The 22,377-nt window shown below is 53.5% G+C and overlaps 1 protein-coding gene across 4 annotated transcripts; it reads left to right on the forward strand.

Annotated features, from left to right (window-relative positions):
* The first annotated feature begins 1,617 nt into the window (after nt 1–1,617).
* Nucleotides 1,618–21,514, forward strand: TLE2 (TLE family member 2, transcriptional corepressor). Of its 4 annotated transcripts, none has more exons than XM_061150729.1 (20): nt 1,618–1,854; nt 1,932–2,029; nt 2,368–2,431; nt 2,896–2,940; nt 5,317–5,379; nt 7,646–7,720; nt 7,920–8,103; nt 8,765–8,784; nt 9,881–9,988; nt 10,344–10,388; nt 10,927–11,112; nt 12,592–12,730; nt 13,389–13,549; nt 14,625–14,701; nt 15,521–15,770; nt 16,134–16,381; nt 16,502–16,649; nt 18,258–18,408; nt 19,662–19,738; nt 21,232–21,514. In XM_061150729.1, exons 1-20 carry the CDS (start codon nt 1,831–1,833, stop codon nt 21,337–21,339), a joined length of 2,271 nt encoding a protein of 756 aa, XP_061006712.1. In that variant the 5' UTR covers nt 1,618–1,830; the 3' UTR covers nt 21,340–21,514. The 4 variants fall into 4 exon arrangements, with proteins under 4 accessions (XP_061006712.1, XP_061006709.1, XP_061006708.1 ...); XM_061150726.1 differs by having other exon boundaries at nt 1,731–1,854; nt 10,963–11,112; XM_061150725.1 differs by having other exon boundaries at nt 1,731–1,854; nt 7,923–8,103.
* The last annotated feature ends 863 nt before the right edge of the window (nt 21,515–22,377 follow it).

Here is a 22,377-nt window from a genome sequence, read left to right on the forward strand (position 1 = left end):
GGGAAAAGGAAGGAGTTTGGGTTTTTTCTTGATGGCAATAGGGAACCATCGAATACTCATACCTCAGCTTCCCTGGTGGCTCAGATGGTAAAGAATCTGCCTGCAGTGCGAGAGACCTGGGTTCCATCCTGGGTCAGGAGGATTCCCCTGGAGAAGGGAATGGCAACCCACTCCAATACTCTGGCCTGGAGAATTCCATGGACAGAGGAGTCAGTGAGCCACAGTCCATGAGGTTGCAAAGAGTCAGACACGACTGAGCAACTAACATTTTCATAACACACACACACGTATCTTTATCCTTTATCCTTAGAACCTCCCTTCCTCTTCCCATGACTCCCCATCTTTATCCTTCATGTGTCAACCTCCTCCAAAAGGTTTCTCTCAGACACCCCAAATAAGTAGATTCCCTCTAATCTCCATAATTGCCCTCCTAAAGCCTCTTTGTACACATACACAGTTTCATGATTTTCAAGCTACAATCTTGTTTTATCCACTGATCTCAGAGAAGGCAAGAAATCTGTTCTTCATCCATCCTGTATTCCTTGTGCCTAGAAGGAGGCCTGGCATGTCATAGGTGCTCAATAAATTCAACAGGGCTTTTGTATGCTTCTGCTCACTCACCTACAGACACAGGAGCAGATATTAACACAAGACCAGGGGTTTTCTCTGTTTGGTTCACTGTTGAACTCCTGGGGCTGAAGCTGTGTCTGGTCCACACTAGGCTCTCCACACTTGTTTGTTGATTGACTTAACAAACGACCCTGAAGTTTCTCATCAGCAAGATGGGAATAAGAATGTCCCACCTACCACCTCACTGGATATCTGCAGTCTGCAATGGGAGATGGAGCCCCACCCTCAGAGAGATCTCAGTCTGATGGCAGAGATTCATGTTTGTCCTCAGTGGGACCTTTGTTTTCTAGGAGCTCATGGTCTGAGAGGGGAGACAGCCAGGTCCACTGGTGTGGCCATGGGAACCCAGCTCCCATCTCTGGAAGTTTACTCCGTTCCAGGGCAGGCTGAGGGCTGTTCCTGTGCGTGTAGTCGAAAAATAGACCCTGCTTTGACCCTTTTACAGGTGCGAATACCGAATACCCAGGCCCAGTGAGGGTGGAGGGGCATGGCTCTGCCCTCCAGCTCGACCCTTCTCTGCTGTTTTTACAGGTTAGACCCTGTCCCTGCAGGCAGGTTCTCCAGCCAGCGCTTGGCAGGCTGTTTTCCCCATCCTTAAGTCTAAGCCCACTTCCTCAGAAAGACCATTTCTGGCCCCCTCCTGTCCTCCCCGCACCAAGCTACCTTCACAGTGGGTCACTAGGTATTTAACTGGTTTTTCTCTCTTGGGTCCTCGGGAGAGTGGGGAGTGGCGACGTTTGCGGGGCTGGACGCTAGCCTCAGTTTCCCTGCTGGTGGAAGGGAGGGGGTGGTCCCGGGGCCGCGGCGCGCGGGGCGGGCGGGCCGGGTGGGCGGGCCGGGGGCGGCGGCGCCACCTTAAGGCGGCTCTGCCCGCGGCTCCCGGCCGAGCCCCGCCGGAGGGAGGCGGCTCCGCGCGGGGCCCGCCGCCCGCGCCACCGAAACCGGCCGCCGCTCGCCCGACCTTCTGCGCCGGTCGCGCGCCCCACGCCCGGCGGGGGCCTCGGCGCCCCTTGGTCCCCGCGACCCCGCGCGCTCGCTCGGGGGGTGGGGAAACTCCAGGGTCCGCTGCCCCACACCGCTACCCCTTCTTTCTCGGGCAGACCCCCCCAACCCCAGCCTGTCCCCCACCCCGCCGTCGCCTGGCCCCCCCAGATCGTCAAGCTCCGGAGTCGTGGCGGGGGGGCCTCCCGGATCGGCAGGATGTACCCCCAGGGAAGGCACCCGGTGAGTGGGAGCCCGGGCTGCGGGGAGGTGGGGGGCGCCGGGCGTCCAGGAACTCAGACCTGGGCGTCCCCCCCAAGACCCCGCTTCAGTCCGGCCAGCCCTTCAAGTTCTCGATCTTGGAGATCTGCGACCGCATCAAAGAAGAATTCCAGTTTCTTCAGGCTCAGTACCACAGGTAAGGGGTGGGGGACCGGGGTGCCCCTCCCCAGGGGGCTCGCCTAGGGGAGAGGGGCGGGGTCACCAGAGTGCTGGGAGGACGGAGGGACCCAGGGCCGAGAGGAGGGCTTCCAGGTAGAAGCGTAGGTGAGGAGGACAGCCCGTCCAGTGCTGGGACACTTGGAGCCTGGGAAGGGATAGGGCCGGCCTGGGAGCGGGAGTTGGGGGGTGGGTGTGAGAAGGTGGGGCAGGGGAGAGCCAATCTCATCACTGTGGAAACTGGCCCAGAAGGGGTCCGTGGGTGTCTCTGCTGGGGGGCAAGGAGAATGGAATCCCAATGTCCCATCTCCTTCCTAGCCTCAAACTGGAGTGTGAGAAGTTGGCCAGTGAAAAGACAGAAATGCAGCGACATTATGTCATGGTGAGGGGGTCGTCATACTGGGTGGGAGGCAGTGGGGAAGATGGCTGGTCTGTGAGTTGAAACACGACGGGCATGAACCCCAACTCCAGTACCACTCTGGGACATGTCCCCAGTTGGCTGTGGGCCTCAGTTTCCCTCATCTGTACAATGGGCTGCTTGGGGTTTCAGGCTGTCTCTCAGCTCTTGGAACAATAAAACGAGGATACCTCCTCTGCTCCTGGGCATCTCTGAGGGGACGGGGTCTCTGGGCACTGCTCATCTACCCCACCCCCTGGAGAGAATGGAGGGAGGGGAATCCTGCTTTCTTCTCTGTGCTCCCTCTCTGGGCCCGCAAGGAGCTGGGAGGCTCTGGGTCCTGCTGTGATCCCCCTGTGTCTGGGGGCTGTTGGAAGACCCAGAGTCACCCAGTGCAGTTGGACATCCATGGCTACGGTGGACACTACTAGACGGCCTTTCCTTTGCAGTACTATGAAATGTCCTACGGGCTCAACATCGAAATGCATAAGCAGGTAACAGTGTGTTGGGGGTAAGGGTGTCCAGTAGGGAGGAGGGGGGTCTGGAAGCTGTGAGAGGGACCCAGATCTCCAGCAGTCACAGGCCCAGGGAGGAGACGTCTTATTCTGAAACTTCTGGGACCAGGGGCCAGATTTCAGCCTCGAAAATGAATTTCTGGAGGTCTTGTCCAGGAGAGATGTGGGCAGCAGACAGGGGCCAGGCGTCTTTGTAGCAGAGGCCAGCAGCCAGGTCACGGAGCCCAGGGAGTGACTTCTGTCCTAAGAAGGGGACAAACGGACAGTCTTAGAGGTCCCTTTCAGCCCAATGTGTCTGACATACAGAGATGGGTCCTTAGGGTCTGAGATGGAACCCCTAGGTTCTGATGCCATTTTGATGGTTCTGAGATTAATGCTAATGATCCAAGGTTCTGAGACGGTCTTCTGTGTCTGAGAGTGATCTCAGGGTTCTGAGTCATACCTGAAGGTTCTGAAATCGGCTCCATTTGCCCAACATTAACCCCCAGATCCTGAGGCTGACCTCAAGATTTTCTGATGGTTTCTAAAGGGGAGGCGAGAATTTTATCACAGAACCACCCATGCACCCAGATGTTTTCTAAGAGGACGAGAGGGACCCAGAGATTCTGAGGTTGATGGAATCTTTGGTTCTGTCCATCAGAATATTAGAATAAATCGGCAGAGCCTAGGGTCTTTCTGGTGGGTGGGAGGAAGTGAGGGTGAACTGGGAGTGCCTGGAGGGAGCCTGCCTTGGCATGCTTTTCTGGGTCTCTGTGGGTTCTGCTGGGTCTGGTGTGGGTAGGAGGGGGCTTGTTTGCCTGCAGCAGGTGTGGTCCTATGGGTGCATGAAATAGACCTCTTTATGGGGTGGAGGGCAAGGTGTAGGGTCCCAGCTCTGGGAGCCTGGTTCCACCCTCCTGGTATGAGATGGAAGACACAACCTCACCCAGATGCATCCAGCAGCTCTGTAACTCAGGCAGAGGCAAAGCACAGACTAACAGAAAACCCCCTTCCCCACCCACTCACATGTTTCCCCTCTGTTCCATCTCTATGGGGCACTCCCTACCCAGCCCCGGTCCCAGATGAAACCTACAAGTAAAACCACACTATTTCTAACCCACTTTCTGACACCAAATGTGTGTGTTTTCACTACACAGAACAGTTCTGGAAATCTGACACCAGCTGGGTGTCCCTATGCTTCAGTTCAACCCTAACACACCTACCCAGAGTCAGTGCAAACCCTCAGCGGTTCAGGGTCCTAATACATGTAGGATTAGGGCCCCACAGGGCTGCTCCTGCCTCCTGGGCTTCTGACCCACCAGCTATAAATCAGAGTTCCCATAACCCACTCCCTGGTCTGATGTTTTGCCAGAATGGCTCACAGAACTCAGGAAAGCTCTTACTTACATTACCCCATTTATGATAAAAGATATGACTTAGAAACAGCCAGATGGAAGAGATACACAGGACAAGGTTATGGAGACGGGCCTGGAGCTTCTGTGCCTTCTCCGGGCACTGTGTCCCAGCACAAACATGCATCCACCCACCAGGAAGCTCTCTGCCACCCCCAGCCCCTCTCCCCTCCTTAGAGGTCAGGGGTTGGGGGTAGGACTTAAAGAAGTTCCATCCCTAAGTGTCACTCAGTGTGGGTGACATGGACTTATTGTGAATGACAAAAGATGCTCCTCTCGCCTCTACTATTCTGAAATCCCTAGGGTTGTAGGAGCTCTGTGCCAAGAACAGGGCAAAGAGCAAATGTATATATATATTTTTAAACTTTTTATTTTATATTATGTTAGAGTTGATTAACAATGTTGTGTTAGTTTCAGGTATGCAGCAAAGGGACTCAGCTATACATATACATGTAGCTATTCTTTTTCAAATTCTTTCCCCCACAATGTATATTTCTTATAACATCACACTCCTGAGTGTGGTATACTGGGGTGGCCTGTTGACTGCAGCCCAAGGGCACAGGGGCAACTGAGAGAGGGGCCATGCCTGGGAAAGACCTGGGTCCAGCCAGGGCTTGAACTTGGGACTCCAGGCGTGGGGGGCTCCACTCCCTCTGTTTATGCTAAAAGCTCCTGGTGGGGCAGGGGTAGGTCCCAGTCTGCACTGGGTGGCTGCACCTGCTTTCTGGGAATCTCTGTTGAGGGGGTCTGGCAGGTGGTATATCCGTCCTATCTCCCAGCTCAAGGCTGCACTGGACATCAGGTGGACAGACTCTCTGCCAGACTCTCAGCCTGTGTCCCATATTTGCACCTGTGGGTGACAGGCCCCTCACCCCAAGCTTTGCAAAGGCTTGTTGTGCCCTGGAGTTGAGGTTGTGGATTGACAGCCTGCCCTCCAAGCCTCCTCCCCGTTGCTTCCTGCCAGGCCGAGATTGTGAAGCGCCTCAGTGGGATATGTGCTCAGATTATCCCCTTCCTGACTCAGGAGGTGAGTGGGCTTCGTGGGGGTGGGGGAGGGGAACTGGAAGAAGGATTTGGCCTGGGGGTCTAGGCACTGGCTGGGCTGGGACTTTCAGGATGGAGGCAGGTGTTGGCTGAGAGGGAAGGGGGTTGGTGCTCAAACCTGCAGCCAGGCTGCCTCGATCTAAATCCTGGCCATGTGGCCTCGGGCTAGTGGCTTGCCCTGTCTGTGCCTCTGTCATAAAATTTAGAACAGCGGCTACATACAAGGTGGTTAAGATGATGCTGGTGTTTAGTAAACACCTAATAAAAGTCTGTCCCTGGTACTTAGTCCCTACATTATGCTGATGGAAATCAGCCAGTCACAAAAGGACATATACTATGTGATTCCACTCACAGGAGGTCCCTGGAGGAGTCAGATCCACAGAGCCAGGAAGTAGGTGGTGGGGCCAAGGGCTGGGGGAGGGAACGGGGTGTCAGTATTTCATGGGGACAGAGTTTCCATTTGGGAAGATGAGAAAGTTCTGGAGATGATTGTGGGAATGGTTGCAGGACAATGTGAATGTGCTTAATACCACTTAAACATGATTACAGGGTAATTCTTATGTACTTGTAATCACAATAATACAAAAATGTGGAAAGGGGCAGATAAGGCAAGAGAGTGTGAGCACTTCATTGAAACTTAAAAAATAAAGTTAGCCCTTGTGCAAATGCCCCAAGCTCTTCAGGATCTTTGCAACCCCCATTCCTTCTTCCATCTGGAACATTCTATCTCCAGAGAGATGAGAGGACAGATTCTGACACAAGGTGCCTACACAGGGGGCCCTCACTGTGTTGGAGACCACAAAAGGGGAAAGATGCTCCTTTTGGTTTGGACCCCATCAAAACCCCGTCAAGGTTTCTGGGCTCTTGAGATGGAGTGAGATTCGTTCTGTCTGGTCTCGGATTTAGAGATGGTGTCTGAACAAGGTGGCCCAGCATGACAGAGGCCAAACTACAGTAGGAAATAGGGTAAAAGGACTTTGGGAAGGAGTGAATTAAGACACCCATATGTGCCCCAGCGAATTCCATGCTTCTAGACCAGGAGTCAGCAAACAACAACCTGAGGGCTATATCACTGGCCCTTCACTTGTTTTGTAAATAAAGTTTTATTAGCACACATTCATGCCCATTCATGTTCTTATTGTCTATGGCAGCTTTCCCCATAAAATGGCAGAGCTGAGGAGTTTCCATAGAGACCCTCTGGCCTACAAAACCAAAATCATTGATTCTCTGGCCCTTTGCAGTTAAAACATACCAACCCCTGGCCTGGACACACCCTCACAGGTGTGCCCCATACAGGACACCCCATCAGTATTCTGACACCTCCTTAGTGGGAACAGCCCCAATCTCCATCCTGGGTAGTTTGGGTGCAAAAGTGGCCTTAGAGAGAACACAGGAGCCACCAGCTATATGTGGCCATTTACATCTGTGTTAATTTTTATTTCTTCTATAATATATTACATTAAATTAATATGTAAATTTGTCAAATTAATTAAAGGAGGCATCTCGTTACTCAGTTGCACCAGCCACATTTCAAGTGCTCAGTGGCTGCAAATGGCTTCTATATCCAACAGTGCAGTCGAGGATGTTTTATCACCGTGTGAAGTGGGGAGAGGAAGGAAGGAAGGAGGGTGGGATGAGGGTGGGGTGCATGGGGGGCCCTTTAGAGATTGCCAGTTTGTATTTTGTGACCTGGGTGATTGGTCCATGGCTGCTTATTTGTACAGTGGTTCTTTACTGGGGGGTGATTCTGTCCCCAGGGGACACTGGGTGATGGCGGGGACATTTGTGGTTGTCACTGCTGGGGGTGTTTCTGGCATCCAGTGAGTGTTGGGGGCAGGGATGGGGCTCCACACACCACAGTGCCCAGGACGGTCCCCATACAGGGTGACCCAGCCACGATGTCAGCAGTGCCAAAGGCGGGGACTCTGATGTATAAACTCCACTTTCTAAGTATTGGTTTGAACTGCACTGCAGTGCTTTGTTTGTTTCCTGATTTTGAAAGGAGAGAAAGAAGATATAATAGAGCAAATGAGAGCAGAAGAGGGGTGGGTCCTTTCCTGATGGTCCGGTGCTCCCAGTGTAGGGGGTGCGGATTGGATTCCTGGTCAGGGAACTAAGATCCCACATGCCGGCAGGGTGTGACTGATTAAAAAAAAAGGGGGGTCCCAGAGGGTGTTGTCTGAGAAGTGGGGTCTCTGATCAGATAAGGGAGCTCTCCTGAGCGCCCCTGACCCCACCCCTACCTCCAGCACCAACAGCAGGTCCTGCAGGCCGTGGAGCGGGCCAAGCAGGTGACAGTCGGGGAGCTGAACAGTCTCATTGGGGTGAGTCATCTTGCGCCCGCCCTGCCCCCGGTGGTGAAGCTGCGGGTGCTGGGTGGGCAGCTAGCTGGCCTGGGCTCCAATAGCCTTGGAGACCCCAAGGCGTGCCCTCTCTGCCCAGACACAGCCTCTCTGGCTAGGGGAAGCGGGGGCTCCCAGGGTCTGCCCCCGCCCGCCCCTGGCCCACCCCCCTCCTCTCCAGCAGCAGCAGCTCCAGCCACTGGCCCACCATGCCCCCCCTGTGCCCCTCACCCCTCGCCCAGCGGGGCTGGTGGGCGGCAGTGCCACGGGGCTGCTGGCCCTGTCGGGAGCCCTGGCCGCCCAGGCTCAGCTGGCCGCGGTCACCAAGGAGGACCGGGCAGGTGTGGAGGCAGAGGGGTCCAGAGGTGAGTGGACATTCCCAGTGGCAGGGGCTGGGGGCATGGGGAGAGGATAGCAGGACCACTAAACTCATCTAAATGAGAGGGAATGGGACTTCCCAGGTGGCTCAGTGGTAAAGAAGCTGCCTGCCAATGCAGGAGACATGGATTCGATCTCTGGTCCAGGATGATCGCACATGCTGTGGAGCAACTAAGCCTGTGTGCCACAATAATTGAACCTGTGCTCTAGAGCTGAGGAGCCACAACTACTGAATCCTGCGCTCCTTAGAGCCCGTGCCCCACAACAAGAAGCCACTGCGATGAGAAGCTCGCCTAACTCAACTAGAGAGTAGCCCACACAGTAGCAAAAACCCAGCACAGCCTTAAAAGAAATAATTAATAAAATAAAATTTTAAAATGTGAGGGAATGGAGGGGGCTTCAGAGTTGCAGGTTCAATTCTGTTCCCCATGGGCTATCTGTCTCTGGGCAAGTTATAAACCTCTCTGGGCACCTATCTGAATGGTGCAGGGAAGGGCTAGTCCACTCCTTGCCAGGGTGTTAGAAGGAGGGAGTTTCTGAGTTGGGAAGAGGGCTTTATGTGCTGTGGACGGCTGAGCGCTCTAGCACCGTGGAATATAACCCCCCTTCTTTTCCTTTCTCTCTCTTTACCTCACCCCCGCCTGCCAGTGGAGAGACTCCCTAGCAGGGTAAGTTGACAGGCTCGGGGGACTTGCCCTCTTATCTAACATTTGCTTTGTATTCACATGTGGCTGAAGCTGCTTGTTCTGAGCTGTTAGAGGCCTCAGAAGGAGACCATATCCCGCTTTCACACTGTGTAGCCTTTTTTGAGGGGGGTAGGGGACTGCCCATAAGACTATAGAGTTTTATTTATTTCAAATTTTCCATCTCTAGCGATTTTTGCAATAGAATAAATGAATGCATGCCTGGGTAGCATTCCATCCATTCCTCCATCATTAATTTATCCCTCATCCTCTCCATTTTTATCATCTACAAGAGTGCTGCACAACAGAAATATCATGTGAGCCCTGTAGGTAGTTTTTAAAAATTGTTTAGTTTCGCACTCATTACAGATGTGCAGGAGGCTGCAAAGAAATGTACAAGGAGGTCCCCTGTACCCCTCACCCAGTAATAACATCTTTGAGTGTCACAGTCAGAAAATAGACATGGGTGCACCCCACAGGGCTTATTCCCACTTCATGGTTTTACATGCACTCAAGTGTGTGTGTGTGTTTCCATGCATTTTCAATCACATATTTAACTTTCTGTAAACATCACTATGAATTTTCCAGTAGCCACATTAGAAAAGTTAAGCAGGTGAAATGAATTTCAACAGCAAATTTTATTTAACACAATGCATCTACAATATTTCAACCTGTAATCAACATGAAAGGTTTTTTGTTTTTTGAGCAGAGAAAGGTTTATTGCAGGGCCATGCAAAGAGACCTGCAAGGTTGGCTCATGCCTCCCTTAGAACCCAAACTCACAACATAAAACAGTCTTAATGGGATCTTTTCTGTCTCCAAGCTCCGAATGCATTTTGCACTCAGAGCTTATTTCAGTTTGCATGGGTGCCCCCCAGGGGCCCTTGGGTGATGTCTGGGGACATTTGTGATTGTCACAACACCACTGAATCTGCCCTTGGAAGGTCCTTTTTTCCAGATGAGAAGCTTGGGGCACAGATCCTAGTAACAGTGATGGGGATCCTCAGTTCTGGCTGGGCCAGGACCCAGTCTTGGGCTCAGGGCTCTCTCTTTCTCCTGCCTGGCCCCTGTGGCTCTGCAGAGTGTGTCTCCCTCACCCCCGGAGAGTGTGGTGGAAGAGGAGCGGCCCAGCGGCCTGGGTGGAAATGGAAAGCAGAGAGCCGAGGAGAAGGATCTGTCAGGACCGTATGTGAGTAGAGGGGGAGGCATGCATGGACTTGGGTGGGCAGATGGGGGTGGGGTGAGGCTGACCAGCCTGAGAGGTTGATTGCCTCTGTGGGTCGAGAGCTGGGAAGGAGGTAAGGATGCTTCTGGCCTCCAGCCCTCCCCCCACTGCACAGAGGGGTAAACTGAGGCCACATAGCACCTCTTGGGTCAGATTCATCTTCTCCATTCTTCTCCATTGAGAGATTTCCCCCACTGGCCTCCCTTGTACTTGAACCAAGCCCCAGAATCCCAATCAGACCCTCCCAGGGAGATGTAAGGGGGTGTGGAGGCAGGGGTAGGACCAGGGTGAGCTCTCTTCCCCCCCGTGTCCCCCCCAGGAGAGTGACGAGGACAAGAGCGATTACAACCTGGTGGTGGATGAGGTGAGTCAGGGTCCAGGCTCTTCCTGCTCTGACCTCAGTTCTGGTCTGGGCACAGAGCAGGCAGTGGGTTATCTGGGGGAGTTGGGGGGCCTAGGGGGAGTGGGGGCCTGGTGTTCCCCTCTCTGTGGGATGGCTGGGATGGGGATGCTATGGGGCCAGGGGGAATAGGGGAAACCAGGACATCCCAGGCTGACCTCCTGTCCATAGCATAGGTGGGGAAATTGAGGCCCAGAGAACCCCAGAGGTGGGCAATGGAAGTGGCTTCATGCCCCGGTTCTCTGCGTGACTTTGGGGCAGTGACACCCCTTCCCTGGCCTCACTTTTCCTCATCTGTTCAGTGGGGGGAAACAAAACCAAGCCCATATAGAGTTGTTGCTCTGTGTAGCTTATGTCCTTAAACCCATTGTACAGATGAATCAACTGAGGCACAGGGAGGTTTCATAATCCTCCCAAGGTGGGTCCTAGATGTCCATCCTAGAGGTCGGGGTGGAACATGGGTTGGGTATAGAGAGGAGCTCTCCTTCCTCTGCCACTTCAGCCCCCGCTACATTCATCGTCACCTCCTCAAACCCAGGACCAACCCTCCGACACCCCCAGCCCAGCAACCACCCCATGTGGAAAGGCACCTACATGCATCCCTGCTCGTCGGGACCTCGTGGACAGTCCAGCCTCCTTGGCCTCCAGCCTTGGCTCACCGCTCCCCAGAGCCAAGGAACTCGTCCTGGTAAGGAGTTGGGGGGGCCTTGAAACTCATTTTATTCATCCCAGGGACCTGAAAACAGACTGCTGCCTTAGATGTGGGATGAGGGAAATGAGCCAGGCTGGTGTGGTCCAGCATTCCCTTCCTGATTATTTTGTTCCTAAAAGTCCACCTCTGCATTAGCCTGGTAATTTTTCCTAAGTGGACTCATTCCATGGAATCTCAATAAATCTGAAAAGGCAACTTTGTAAATAATATTAAAAGGTAACTCACCATCTTATGTGGAAAACAAGTGTCTCTAGCACTAGATAGGAAGTCAGTGAAAATAAACACAGTGAGTGAAACTATAGAATTGGCAACTAGCCAGGCTGACTCCAGCCCTGTGAATGTTAAGGTCTTGGGGACACACACACCAGCCCCAATTGTAAGGAAAGATGACTCATACCAGAAAAACTTTCTCCTTGCTTCTCCTGATGTTTGATGCCAGGTGTAGGGGACCACCTGACAGCACTCCCCCACCCCTCCCAACACCCCCGGCCATTCTCAGTTCTGCTCGGTTTGTTCCTGCCCCCAATTCTTCCCCAGACCCCTGCCCTGCACTTACCAGGGAGACTGTGTCGGTTTCTAGGCCTCCCCTCCCAGCAGGTTGCTATGACAACTGCCAAGGTTGGGGCTCCCATGGCATCTCCTGTGCCCTCCTCCCATGCCGAGGAGATGCAGAGTGGGAGGGGCAGTGCTATTTTAATGGAGAAGCCCCCAGAAGGCCCCCCTGTCCCCATGTTGGCCCCAACTACTCCCTGCCATGGGTGTGTGAATGTGGTTGTCACAAAACGTGTGATCCTGTGAAGGAAAGATAGGGTGCAGCCCACACAAGATGAGGATGTGAAGTTTCTTGAAAGGCAAAGAAAGCGATGACAGAAAGCCAAGATGGAGCTTGTTCCTACATGGAGGTTCAGCTTCCCCTCTCTTCCAGGGTCACCATGGGGAGGGACAGCGGTGGGGGACATCCCCTCCTCATGGGGAGCAAGTGGGTGCCCAGCAGTACTAGGGTCTTGCCTTGGGAGCACGCTGTGGTCTCCTGCTTGCAGAGCCCATCCTAGAGTTTGGTTCTCTGCCCTAAAGGATGTGACACCCTCTAAGTCTGTGTACTGCCTTCTCTCGTGATCCCCATGTTATGTGAATGTTCACCACCCTTTTTTACCCTGCGGCTGCATCGTATACCTTATCACACACATGCGCGATTCTCCCAAGACTGCGTGGGTTCCTGTGTGTGCCTCCCGAGGGCCGATGCTCAGATGTCCACCTGGAGTTCGGATGTGCACGGATGCTCACATGGGTCCCGTGCTCAGGGGGTCACCTGTGGGGCCTGTCCCCAGGTGTCTGTGTATACCTGCAATGAGCCTTGGTCTGCCCCAGGGGTACCTGCTCTCACTTTCCGCCCAGATCCTTGGGCTACAAGGCACCAGGTGCCTGGTGGTGTTCAGTCCTGCCCTTTCCCCCCAGAACGATCTTCCAGTCAGCACACCCGCCTCCAAATCCTGCGACTCCTCCTCGCCCCAGGACGCATCCACCCCTGGGCCCAGCTCGGCCAGTCACCTCCGCCAGCTAGCAGCCAAGCCTGCCCCTTCCACAGACAGTATTGGTGAGTCCTTGCTCCCTTCTGAGGAGTTCTTGAAAATGGGGGTGGAGAGGCAGGAGGTTTGGTTTACAGCTCTGGCATTACCTTGCCCTTTCCATGACTCTGAGCTAGACACTGCCTCACTCTGGGCTTCTTGTTTCTTCATTGTCTTGGCTTGATGGCGGCAGGGGTCAACTGAGGCCCAGAGAGGGCAAGTAACTTTCTTGGGGGCTCCAGTACCCTAGAAAGACAAGTTTTGGAGTTACACATGCTTGGGTTTGAGGTCAGCTTTGGACACTTACTCGCTGTGTGACCTTGGGCAAGTGACCTGACTTCTCTGAGCCTCATTTTCCCCATCATTATTATGGGGATTGGGGTAGAGGGAGGGACCCAAGATGGGCAAGGTTGGAGGTTAGGGGTAGAGTGGGGGAGGTTTGAGGATGTTCCTGAGATGTTGCTGGACAATTGAGTCTGGGTTTTGAAGGATGCGTAGGAGTTCAACAACTGAAAAAGGAAAGGGAAAGGCTTGTTGACCAGAGTGAACAGCATCTGTTAAGTGTCTAGAGATAGGACAGGGTATGGTGGATGCTGTGCTAGAACATGAGAACCTTGGAGCTCCCCTAAGGCAGTTGGACCTGAGCCCAACATGTCTGAAAACCTGTCTTTGTCCCTTCTTACTCAGCCCTGAGGAGTCCCCTGACCCTGTCCAGTCCCTTCACCACATCCTTCAGCCTGGGCTCCCACAGCGCCCTGAACGGGGACCTCTCTGTGCCTGGCTCCTACGTCAGCCTCCACCTGTCCCCCCAGGTCAGCGGCTCTGTGGTGTATGGACGCTCCCCCATGGTGAGTCCTCAGGGTGAGAGATGCCCGGTGTCAGCAGGACCCAGGGGCTGGGGGCTGGGAGGAGAAACCAGGTATACGTGGAAAGACCAGGGAATGGGGAAAGTGAGGGGAGTCCTGGCTTGGTGAGTGCATGTGAGAAGATGATCTGACGGTCTCAGTAGCCCCACAAGCTTCGTACAGATAAGCACCTGTGACTATGGAAAAGACAACTGTGATCATGCTGCATTAAGAGAAACAAAACCCCAAACATGGAATGTGAGAGTCCCCTTCAGCCTTCTGGCAGATGGTGTACAGTAGTTTGCCCTGATTTTTGAGGGACTTCAATGATTCTGGTAGATTGCAGAGAAAGGACCAGGCCAGGGAGAGGACAGAAGTGATATCCATGAGGAGGAGCTAAAGGAGAGGCATGAGACCCCCAAGCTGCAGCAAGGGGAGGAGACAAGGTCTGCGTGGGCCCCAGTACTGGGATGAATGCTGGCTAGAGCGAGCCGTCCTGAAGTGGCTGTGGATGCCCCCAGAGGGAATAAAATGTCTGTCACTGGAGTTACCCCAGGCCAGAGGCTGGATGGGCACTTGCAAGTGACATTGTAGAACAGAGGTCAGCAGTGTTTTCTGTAGAGGGCTACATAGTGAGCATTTTTGGCTTGGAAGACCAGTTGGTTCCTATCACAACTACCTGACTCTGCTTTCATAGCTCAAAACCATCCTAGACAATATATACAGGAATGGGTATGGCTGTGTGCCAGTAAAACTTTATTTACAAATACAAGCAGGGGGCCGTGGTTTGCTGACCCTTGTTCTGAGCATTGGACAGGAGATTCATCAGGATCCCTCCAATTCTGGGGTGCTAGGATTCTCCAGCTAGAGTCCTTGGGGTTCCCTCTATGAAAGCTTCCACTTTCCCATCTGTAGGATAGGTAGAGAAGAGGGCACCTCCCCTTTCTTGGAAGGGGCTGATAAATTGGTTGGGAGGGGTCCTCTGATAAACGGAGAGGGATGTGGCAAGTGAGCACAGGAGAGGCAGACACGGGTTTTAATCACCCTCCCCGTGACACCCCCATTGGTGTTTTGGCAGATGGCATTTGAGTCTCACCCACATCTCCGAGGGTCGTCCATCTCTTCCTCCCTGCCCACCATCCCTGGGGGAAAGCCGTGAGTACCAGGGTGGTGCTCCCTGCCTCCTCTGAGGTGCTTATATTGTGGGGTGGGGGTTGGGCTCTCCCTCTGCATGTCTCAAAAGTCTCTTCTGTAAGATAACTGGGGCTCCCAGAGTTGCTGTCTGGATAAAGAGATATGTAACAAGCAGGATCTAGACTAGGTTGCTGTCTGGATAAAGAGATATGTAACAAGCAGGATCTAGACCAGGGGTTCTCAGCCGGGCGTAGATTTGTGCTGCCCCTCCCCCAGGACATTCGGTGAAGTCCGGTGATATGTTTGATTGTCATACCCCAATGCTTCTAGCCTCTAGAAGCATGGGACCCAAGGATGCTGCTCCATACCCAATAATGTATCCCACACCAGAGAATGAGCTGGCCCCAAGATTGGTAGAACTTTTTGCCATGAGGAGAACATTCTATACTTAGGGCTGTCTGATCTGAGAGCCATCCGCCATCTGTGGCTATTGAGCACTTCAAATGTGGTCACTGCAACTGAGGAACTGAAATTTTACATTTCTTTAAATTTAACTGGCCCCGTGTGGCTGCTATTGGACTGCGTTGTCTGGAACTCAAGGCATCTTCCTGGATCTTCTGTTCACCGACATGTACTAAGTGCTTGCTTCCCACGCACCAGGCCACAGCCAGACCACTTCCTCTTTTGTATCGCGCTGACTGTGCCACATCACCTTTGATCCTGGGGCCCTGTCCCTAAACACATGGGGGCACAGGCAGGGGAAGACCCCTCCCTGCCCTGGGGGGTGAGGGTAAGGAGGGTCCCGGCTCCTTGTGCATCATGCTCTACCTCCATGTCCAGGGCCTACTCCTTCCATGTGTCTGCAGACGGGCAGATGCAGCCGGTGCCCTTCCCTTCCGATGCACTGGTGGGCGCAGGCATCCCGCGGCACGCGCGTCAGCTGCACACACTGGCGCACGGCGAGGTGGTCTGTGCAGTCACCATCAGCGGCTCCACACAGCACGTGTACACGGGTGGCAAGGGCTGCGTGAAGGTGTGGGATGTGGGCCAGCCCGGCGCCAAGATGCCAGTGGCCCAGCTGGACTGCCTGGTGAGGGTGGGGCGGGGCCTGCAGACAAGGGATGGGGACCTTGCAGGCCAGAGGGGCAGGGCTTATAGGCCACCTAGGGGTGGGGCTATAGGTTATAGGCCAATGGGTGGAGTTTATAGGCCAACCAGGGTTGGGCCTTTGGCCAATTAGGGGCAGAGCTCTTAGGGCACTGACAGGTGGAGATTATAGGCCAACAGGACACGATTTATAGCCCAACAGGGATGGGGTTTATGGGCCAATGGGTGGAATTCAAGGGCCAACCAGGGGCAGAGCTTATAGGCCAATGGGATGATTTCTTCAGCTGGGTTCCTGCAGGCTTGGCTGGAGGTCCCACCTACTGTCCTTGCTTCTCTCCCCTCCCAGAACCGGGACAATTACATTCGTTCCTGCAAGTTGCTGCCTGACGGCCGGAGTCTGATCGTGGGCGGTGAAGCCAGCACCTTGTCCATCTGGGACCTGGCGGCACCCACTCCTCGCATCAAGGCGGAGCTGACCTCCTCGGCGCCCGCTTGCTATGCCCTGGCCGTCAGTCCTGACGCCAAGGTCTGCTTCTCCTGCTGCAGCGATGGCAACATCGTGGTCTGGGACCTGCAGAACCAGACCATGGTCAGGTGGGTGGCCGGTGCCCTGTGACCCTGGGCAAGCTCCTGCCGTCTTCTGTTGGTGCCGCCTGGGAAGACGCTAAAGCGGCACCGCCTCCGGGGTTGACACCTGGGCCCTCCTTTTTCCAGGCAGTTCCAGGGCCACACGGATGGGGCCAGCTGCATTGACATTTCGGATTATGGCACTCGGCTCTGGACAGGGGGCCTGGACAACACCGTGCGCTGCTGGGACCTGCGGGAGGGCCGCCAGCTGCAGCAGCATGACTTCAGCTCCCAGGTGCCACACGGGGTCTGGCAGAAGTGGGACACAAGCTCCAGGAATCCAGCCTCCCTTTCTCTCCCCCGAGGCACCCAGATGCCAGATAGGACCAAACACCTAGTCTCTATGTCCATCTTTCTTGTCCTTGAGACATATCCAGTCATTCCTCTTTAATCAGTCCTTCAAAGACAGACAGGGAAACACAAAGGAGATGATTCATATCAAGCTCTGAGGCTACCAAGACCCTCAGATCATCTTCCCAGATGATCTTGCCAAGACATTCCCCTGTTCCTTTGTCTTCTCCTGTGTAGCTGGTTTCTCCTCCCAGCCTTCAACCTCTTGACCCTCCTGAGAGCTCCTGACCTACCCCCACCCCAGGACTCATCACGGAGGAGCTGCTGACCCCAGGGGATAGATAGAAGCTGATGTAGGAGCTGGATACAGAGAGGTCTCTGTTGGGAGTGCTGTGAAAATCGAGACCAAAGGATGTAGTAAAGGGGCTGGACAGAATCATGGGGCTCCCTGGGGCTGAGCAAATAGTCAAGGACAGGTCTTCAGGTACCTTGGACCCAGATCTTGTCTCCTGCTGCTTTGGGGGCAGGTTGTGAGCTCCTTGGCATGTTTTTTTAAGGCCTCTGTGCTCTAGTCTTACACACACCATGCCCTATGACCCCTCTAGATCTTCCCACTTACTGTTCCTTCTGACTGACATGCCTTTCCCTTCCTTCCTCCAACTGGTAAACTCCTACCCATCCTTCAAAACCCATCTCCAATTTGCCTCCTCCTTGAAGCCTGCTGGGAACTAGCTTCCAAACTCATTTTACCTTCTCTTCTCTTTAGCTTGAAGCTTCCTTTGATAGGGACATCAGGAGTGCAGGTGGATACAATTGTCCATTCCCTGTCCTCAACACTTAGATGGGTGGCTTCATATCTGGTGATCCCATGGTGAATATCTCCCATCCCACCTGCCCACCCTCTTCTTTATACAGGGACACTTCTATATGGCCAGGAACATGCAAAACCTTCTACTCTTCTCTCTGCTGTGAATGTAGGGTTCTTTCCATATGTGTCTCATTTATCAGGAAGACTTAGAAAGGCTTAGGATTGAAGAGGGCCTCACTGCTCTCTGTGCTGTGCTTGACGTGGCGCACAGACCGACGAGGCCACTGCATCCTTTCAAATAAAAGTAAAAAGAGGTGTTGGCAAGTGGGGAACGTTCCAGGCTGGGAGTTGGGAGGCCTGGTCTTTCTCGGAGTTGCTCTGTGACCTTGAGCTGGACGCGGCCTCAGCTTCCCTTCCACCATCTGCTCAAGGGGAGCTGCGGTCCTCGCCGGCTTCATCCCCTCCCTCCCTCCCTCCCTCTCTCCCTCCCTCCCAGAGCTGTTGTGCGTTCAGAGAAGATAATGGATGTGAGGCCCCGGGGCTCCGTGTAATTCTGATTAATATTAATGATTCGACACGCAGTTGCCTGCTGCGCTCCGCTCCAGGCCCAGGGCCAGCTGCCTCTAAATGCAGGAGCTCCAGCGGCAGAACGCTGGACTGCTCCCCTTCTCCCCCGGCCCCCCCAGCTCTGGGCATCCCCCCACCACATGCCAAGGGGTTTTTGTCTCCTCTCTTCACCCCTAGATTTTTTCCCTGGGCCACTGCCCTAACCAGGACTGGCTGGCCGTTGGCATGGAGAGCAGTAGTGTGGAGCTCCTACATGTCCGGAAGCCCGAGAAATATCAGCTGCATCTCCACGAGAGCTGCGTGCTGTCCCTCAAGTTTGCCTCCTGCGGTGCGTCTCTGGGGCTTGGGCGGGGCCTCAGGGAGCTGGGGAGCTGAGGCAGGGTTGCCAAAACACAACAACAACAAAAACCCACAACAGAAAAAGAGGATGCCTGATTACATTTGAATCTTAGATAAACAACACATCACTCCTTAATAGAAGTATGTCCCAAGTATTGCCTGGGACAATACTCTAACCAGAGGTCCCAAACCTCTGGGATCTATTGCCTGATGATCTAAGGTAGAGCTGATGTAATAATAATAGGAATAAAGTGCACAATAAATATCATGCGCTGGAATCACCTTGAAGCCACCCCCTCTTATCTTGTTCCCCGTGGAAAAATTGTCTTCCATGAAACCGGTCCCTGGTGCCAAAAAGATTGGGGACCACTGCTCTAAAGGACAAAGAATTTGTTAGCATGTCTCAAGCACCTTGTGGGATATACTTGTACACTAAACAGCATATAATTTCTTAGCATAAGTATATCCCCAAAATGCATGAGATATGATTTATACTATTTTAGTGCAGATAGATCTCAAATATTGCATGGGATATACTTACACTAATTTTTTTGTTGTTTTCAGTATTGATATATCCCAAGTAGTTCATGAAACTTACATATACTTAAAATAAACAAACAGAGTGACTTCCCTGGTGGCCCAGTGGCTTCCAATGCAGGGAGCCTGGGTTTAATCCCTGGTTAGGGAACTAGATCCCACATGTCCTAACTAAGACCTGGCACAGCCAAATAAATATTTGTTAAAAAATAGATAATGAACTATTTGGGACCCACCTGTACTAAAAATGATGCATGGTTGATCTTAGGTTCAAATGTAACAGAGCACCCTGGTTTTTCTTTTTGTTTTGCTTCTTTCCCCCCATTTTGGCCACGCCACATAGCTTTTGGGATATTAGTTCCCTGAGCAGGAATTGAACCTGGTCCCTCCGCAGTGAAAGCACAGAGTCCTAACCACTGGACAAGTAGGGAACTCCCTGGGCACCCTATTTTTATCTGGCCACCCTCTCTTTGGGGCTCCCCCTTCTTGAAGGTCAGTTGGAGCTCTTTGGGACCTTGGGTTCACCATCTGGAACTTGGGAGGAAGGCTGGAGCCTCAGCAAAGGGGCTTCCTGTCTGCCAGGGGAGGGCAGAGATGCAGGAAAGGGAGGGAGAGGACAGACCAGGTTGCCCTGTCTCTGTCCGCCACCCCCAGCCCTGGCTTCCTTCAGTCCACCGCCCTCCTGAACTCACCCTCCTCCCCCAGGGCGGTGGTTCGTGAGCACTGGGAAGGACAACCTGCTCAATGCCTGGAGGACGCCGTACGGGGCCAGCATCTTCCAGGTACTGCATGTCTGAGGTCTCTGCCCCCGCACCACCACTGCAGGACACCAGGTGCCCCAGGACCCAGAGAGGGGTGGGGGTTGAACAGGGGAGCATCCTCACCAGCCTGGAGCTACTAAAGCATGCAGTCAGCCTGAAGTCCACATCTGTGCACAAACTGTGTTATTAGTTGTGATAAATCCATATAAAATTCACCATCTTAACCATTTTTAAAGGCACAGCTCAGTGGCATTAAGTACATTCACACTGTCCTACAGCCACCCCACCATCATCTCCAGAACTTTCTCATCTTCCCATGCTGAAACTCTGTCCCCACGAGACACTGACTTCCCATCCCCCGGCCCCACCGTCTACTTCCTGTCTCTGTGGATTTGATGACTCGTATGAGTGGGATCACACAAACTTTATTCTTCTGTGTCTCCCTTCTCTCACTGAGCATCACATCCCCAGGGTACATCCATGATGTAGCAGATGTCAGAACCTCCTTCTGTTTTAAGGAATATAAAGGCTGATATCCTACTGTGTGGACGGACCACATGGATGCTAGGATTGTTTCCACTTCTGGGTGGCTGTGAATTGCGCCGCTGTGAACACTCATGTACATTCTCCTGTGCATGCCTGTTTTCATTTCTCCTGGGCAGCTATCTTGGAGTGGAATTGCTGAGAGTTGTTTAATTTTTGGAGGAACTGCCAGACTCTTGCCCAAATTTTTCATTCCCACTGGCAACATGGAATGTTTCCGATTTCTCTCCATCCTCCACAACACTTGTTCTGGCGTCTTTCTTAGAGCCATCCTGCTCAATGAGGAACGGTTTTTACATTTTTTAAAGGGTTGTGGGGAAAAAAAAAATAGTAGATGATATAACACTGACTGATTTGGTTCTTGTACTTACTGGCCAGAGCTCATTGGACTTAAATGAGCTTTCAGGTCAAAGCCTGAAAATTTACCATTGGGCCCTTTTCAGAAGTAGTTTGCTGAGGGCATTCCCTGGTGGTCCAGTGGTTAGGACTCTGTGCTCTCACCGCCCAGAGCTTGGGTTCAATCCCTGGTTGGGGAACTAAGATCCCTCAAGCTGAGTGGCCAAAAAAAAGAAAAAGTTTGCAGAGTTCTGGTGTAGGTCATCCTGCTTTAAGCCTTAGCTCTCTTCTGTACTGTGTGACCTCATGTCTGGTACACACCCTCTCTGAGCTTCCCAGGAGATGGCAGTTCTCTTGTTCTAGGGAACTGAGTTCCTGCTCTTCCCAGGAGCATCATCACTGTTCTCTGGAAGAACTGTTACCCTCCTTCTCTCCTCATGGCCAGGCTCACTGTGTTGGGCCCCCAAGTCCTGTCTCAGCTCCGGCCTTGACCATGGCTCACCCTTGGGGACAGGCGCTGCCCCAGTTGCCTTGTGTCTTCCGTCTGAACGTGCAGGTGGTCAGGAGCATGAGCCAGACCGTGCTGGCCTTGGCCGCGCCTCACTCTCCCCTCCCCCGCCCCATCCTGTCCACAGTCCAAGGAGTCCTCCTCCGTGCTCAGTTGTGACATCTCCGGGAACAACAAGTACATCGTGACAGGCTCTGGGGACAAGAAGGCCACCGTGTATGAGGTGGTCTACTGAGACCCCCCCTCTTCCTGCACCCCTGGCCTGACTCCCAGGGGAGGGTCATTCTGAACCTTCCCCCTAGTCCTACCACAAGCCCTAAATCTCATCCATGCTCTGGCTGACCCCTCGTGTCCTCCCCTGCTGGATATGGGGCCAGATGCACAGGGGGACCTTGGGGAAATAAATGTATTTATCACAACTGCCTTTTTGTTTTGGGTTGGAGAACTGGGGACATTGCTCGTCCCGGAGGAACAGGGTGAGCAAATGGTGATTTCAGAACCTTACTTAGCGGGTGGAAAAGTGCTGACCAGCAAGAGCCACCCCCTGTAAACCAGTCTCTCCTCCTCGGCACAGCTGACATTAGGGCTGCATAATTCCCGGTTGGGGGGCCATGCCAGGCCCTGTGGGGTGCTGAGCAGCATCCCAGCCCCCCCAAACTCAATGCCAGGAGCACAGATGTCCCCAGACATGGTCCCCTGGGGCTTAGACTCACTCCTGGGGAGTAGAAGCCCTGGTCTAATGGGACACAGGTATCTTGGGAAGGACTGAGGATCCACTCCTGGGGCTGTGCAGGCAGGGCTGGGAGCATCTCTCCATGAGATCAGAAGAGCTCAGTGGAGCAGGAAGAAGGGCTCCAGAGACTTCCCTGGCAGTCCACAGGTTAAGACTCCACGTTTCCACAAAAGGGGGCATGGGTTCCATGCCTGGTTGGGGAACTAAGATCCCTCATGCTGCATGTGCTAAGCCGCTTCAGTCTTTGCAATCCCATGGACTGTAGCCTGCCAGGCTCTCCTGTCCATGGAATCCTCCAGGCAAAGATACTGGAGGGGGTTGGCATTTCCTCCTCCAGCTGTGCCGCACACTCAGAAAAAAAAAAGGCAGGGGGCTCCATGTCCAGTTCTCTTGACGGCAGGGGTCAGCGGCTCTGACCCGACTCTCAGGAGAGGTGGACTCAAATGTAGAGACCTGGGCTGGACAAAGTCCCTTCAAACCTCCATGAGGTGCCAGGGGACAGGACACAGCACTGGAGCAATGCTTTTTCCAATTGCTTTA

Source organism: Dama dama, chromosome 9 (assembly GCF_033118175.1).
Source record: "Dama dama isolate Ldn47 chromosome 9, ASM3311817v1, whole genome shotgun sequence".
Lineage (NCBI taxonomy): Eukaryota > Metazoa > Chordata > Mammalia > Artiodactyla > Cervidae > Dama > Dama dama.